The sequence below is a fragment of the Eurypyga helias genome, unplaced genomic scaffold (genome assembly GCF_000690775.1).
Source record: "Eurypyga helias isolate BGI_N326 unplaced genomic scaffold, ASM69077v1 scaffold37037, whole genome shotgun sequence".
NCBI lineage: Eukaryota > Metazoa > Chordata > Aves > Eurypygiformes > Eurypygidae > Eurypyga > Eurypyga helias.
The window spans coordinates 275-2,860 of record NW_010261702.1 but is presented as its reverse complement, the minus strand read 5'-3'; the positions used below and the strand labels follow the sequence as shown (position 1 = coordinate 2,860).

The 2,586-nt window shown below is 46.8% G+C and overlaps 1 protein-coding gene across 3 annotated transcripts in view; it reads right to left on the bottom strand.

Moving 5' to 3' along the window:
• SEC11A (SEC11 homolog A (S. cerevisiae)) overlaps positions 1-2,586 on the bottom strand; it is a 7,181-nt gene that overhangs the window by 4,333 nt on the left and 262 nt on the right. For 2 of the 3 annotated variants that reach the window (XM_010155463.1, XM_010155464.1), the window contains exon 2: positions 523-672. The exons of the other annotated variant lie outside the window; for it this stretch is intronic. In XM_010155463.1, coding sequence (XP_010153765.1) covers positions 523-672 — 150 coding nt within the window. The remainder of the gene's footprint in view (positions 1-522; positions 673-2,586) is intronic. 3 annotated transcript variants of the gene reach the window in all.

The window sequence follows — 2,586 nt, the reverse complement described above, 5'->3', positions numbered from 1 at the left end:
GAGCAGCACACGGAGAGTGCAGGTCACACAGAGACTCTGAGTGTAACAACGCAATGCAACCCTTCCTACAGAGAGGAAAAGAAACGCCTCATGCCTCTGCATGAGAGCAGGGCCCAGGAGCATAAGACAAGCTTTAAAATAAGGCATGCTACATACAAAATACCCTTCTTTCCTAAGTTCTACCTCTACAAACAAGAGTCACTTCACACGCACACAAATGCAGCCATACCTACAGGAGACAACACAGTGACATTACGTAGCAGCTTGGGATGGAAATGATGGCATAAGTAAGTGACATGGGGAATCCAGGACATCAGCACAGACTCCCCAGCTTGTGAACTCTGCTGGATGATTTTTTACGAATAAACCAAGGAGACCAGCTTTTGTCGGTCTGAAACTTCCATGTTACTTCTTCCTGGATACCTGCTACTGATGTCCTACCCATCTGTTTACTCAAGGAGATGAAGAAAGATACAGTTTAGCCAAACACACAGAGTACAATTCCCCAAATTCTCCACATACTTCTCATGAACTTTCAGGACGCGATGGACTATAGGAATCTCCCTTCCTTCTATCCTAAAGACGACGATTTCTCCCACTCTGATTGGATCTTCAATTCGGTTCGTGAGGAACAGGAGATCTCCTCTGTGAAATGCAGGCTCCATGCTTCCACTGAAAAAGAGGAGCAGTTGAACAACACTTAAACACTGAGAACCAGGCTTCAGAGCTTATTGTCCTCAAAGAAAAAAAATCTCACAATAACCTCCATGAAAAGCTCCTAAGAAAACCACCTGCACCTGGAGACCAGGAGTGTGCCTAACCTCTACTGCATTCAGACCTTCCATCACCACGCTACCAGCAGCTGAGATTTGTTGGGAGAAGAGCACTGCCAGCAGCCAGCGTTAAAAGCACGCCAAAACAGGAAAAGCCTTCTGCTTTCTTAATAACAACAAGACTCATGATAAGCAGCGTCTTCTGGAGTTCTGAACTCTCCATTGGTGGGGCTACACTGGCAGCACTGCAGTGGTGGGCAGCTTGCTTTCACTTATATGTTATTTTTCGCAGGTAGAGAGATCATCCTCACGAACAAAGCACTGAAAGCATACAGGCTCTTGTAATCCCATCTGGAACAGACAGAAGGGTGTGCTAGAAATTTGCTATTGTGATTCATTGCTTTGCTTAACGATCTCACTTCAGACACTGCTATTCAAGCTATTTTTCTCCTGTCTTGTAAATGGCAATTGTTACAAAATACTTAACCTTCTAATTCCAAATAAATAATGCAGTACAAAACAGAATGATGAACTTTAAGTACCGCATACATGCGTGTTTTATCTCGAGATGGTGCCGAAGCTGCTATTCAGAATAGAAGATCACATCGCTGAAGAAGGAACGTGACCTAATGAACCCTGTCTTACTGGGAGGAACAGCGCAAAAACATCTCCATACATGCGTGTTTTATCTCGAGATGGTGCCGAAGCTGCTATTCAGAATAGAAGATCACATCCCTGAAGAAGGAACGTGACCTAATGAACCCTGTCTTACTCACTGGGAGGAACAGCGCGAAACATCTCCCCCTGGACTTCACAGGCCCATCAGGAGGGAACAGGGACACCGCTCGGTTTTATTTAGTGGGAGTTCTGTTGAATGGCGTGCAGTAATTAACACAGGCGTAGAAACACAACGAGGCCACCGTGGCCACAGAACAGGCGCCGTGCAGTATCGGACGGCTGCTCCCTCTGGCACCGGAGTTCGCCCCAGGCACTAGAAGGGTGGGAATGACACTGGTGGTACCTACTGCACAGGACTTCTGCGAAGGCAACACGCAACACCTACAACATATCTAGTTACAGAGCGATATCCCTTATTTTCAGCCACACGTACAAATAGGTATGGCTACAGCTTCCCTTTTCCTGGCCGTGTTACAACTCACTGGAAGGCCAGTGAAAACAAACAGCTGTGAACAATGAGTTAGTGGATACTTTTAAGGATGCAACCTAACACATAATAATGCTTACTGGGCACTTCAGCAAGCCAGTTCCCATTTCAGAAACCGAACAACTCCTTTTCACTATATGAGTTAGCTGGTGTGTCAAAGATTTCCACTTCCTTTTCACTAACCAGAACTCACCACATACCTCAACTGTTCCTGTAGCAGCACCAAGGCATGCGGACAGGCACAGCAGGTGCCAGTGCACTGCCATGTTCTGCTACCCCAACTTCTACTATGGAAAGTGCCATTAGCCCTCCTAACAAGACACGCTTTGCTGCAAACACTGCTTTTACACAGGGACGCTTTGCCAGAGCAATGGGTTCATCACTTGTGTCTGACCCCCTGCTTCAAGACCTTCCTTTTCCAAGCCTCTTTCACCCACACCACTGAGCATTTCTCCAGGAGCTTTGGTATGATTCAGGTATGTGTGGGTTGTGCTCTCACCCTACTTCTTAGAAGCCCGTCCTCAGGACCACCTCTCTAACATACAAGCCAGCCAGCTGAGAAAAGCGAAAGGGAGAGATGTTATTTTGCATACGGCTGCCAGCCATGCTTACCTGCTTCCTCTTCCCTCGCTGCTCCTCTGCGTTACA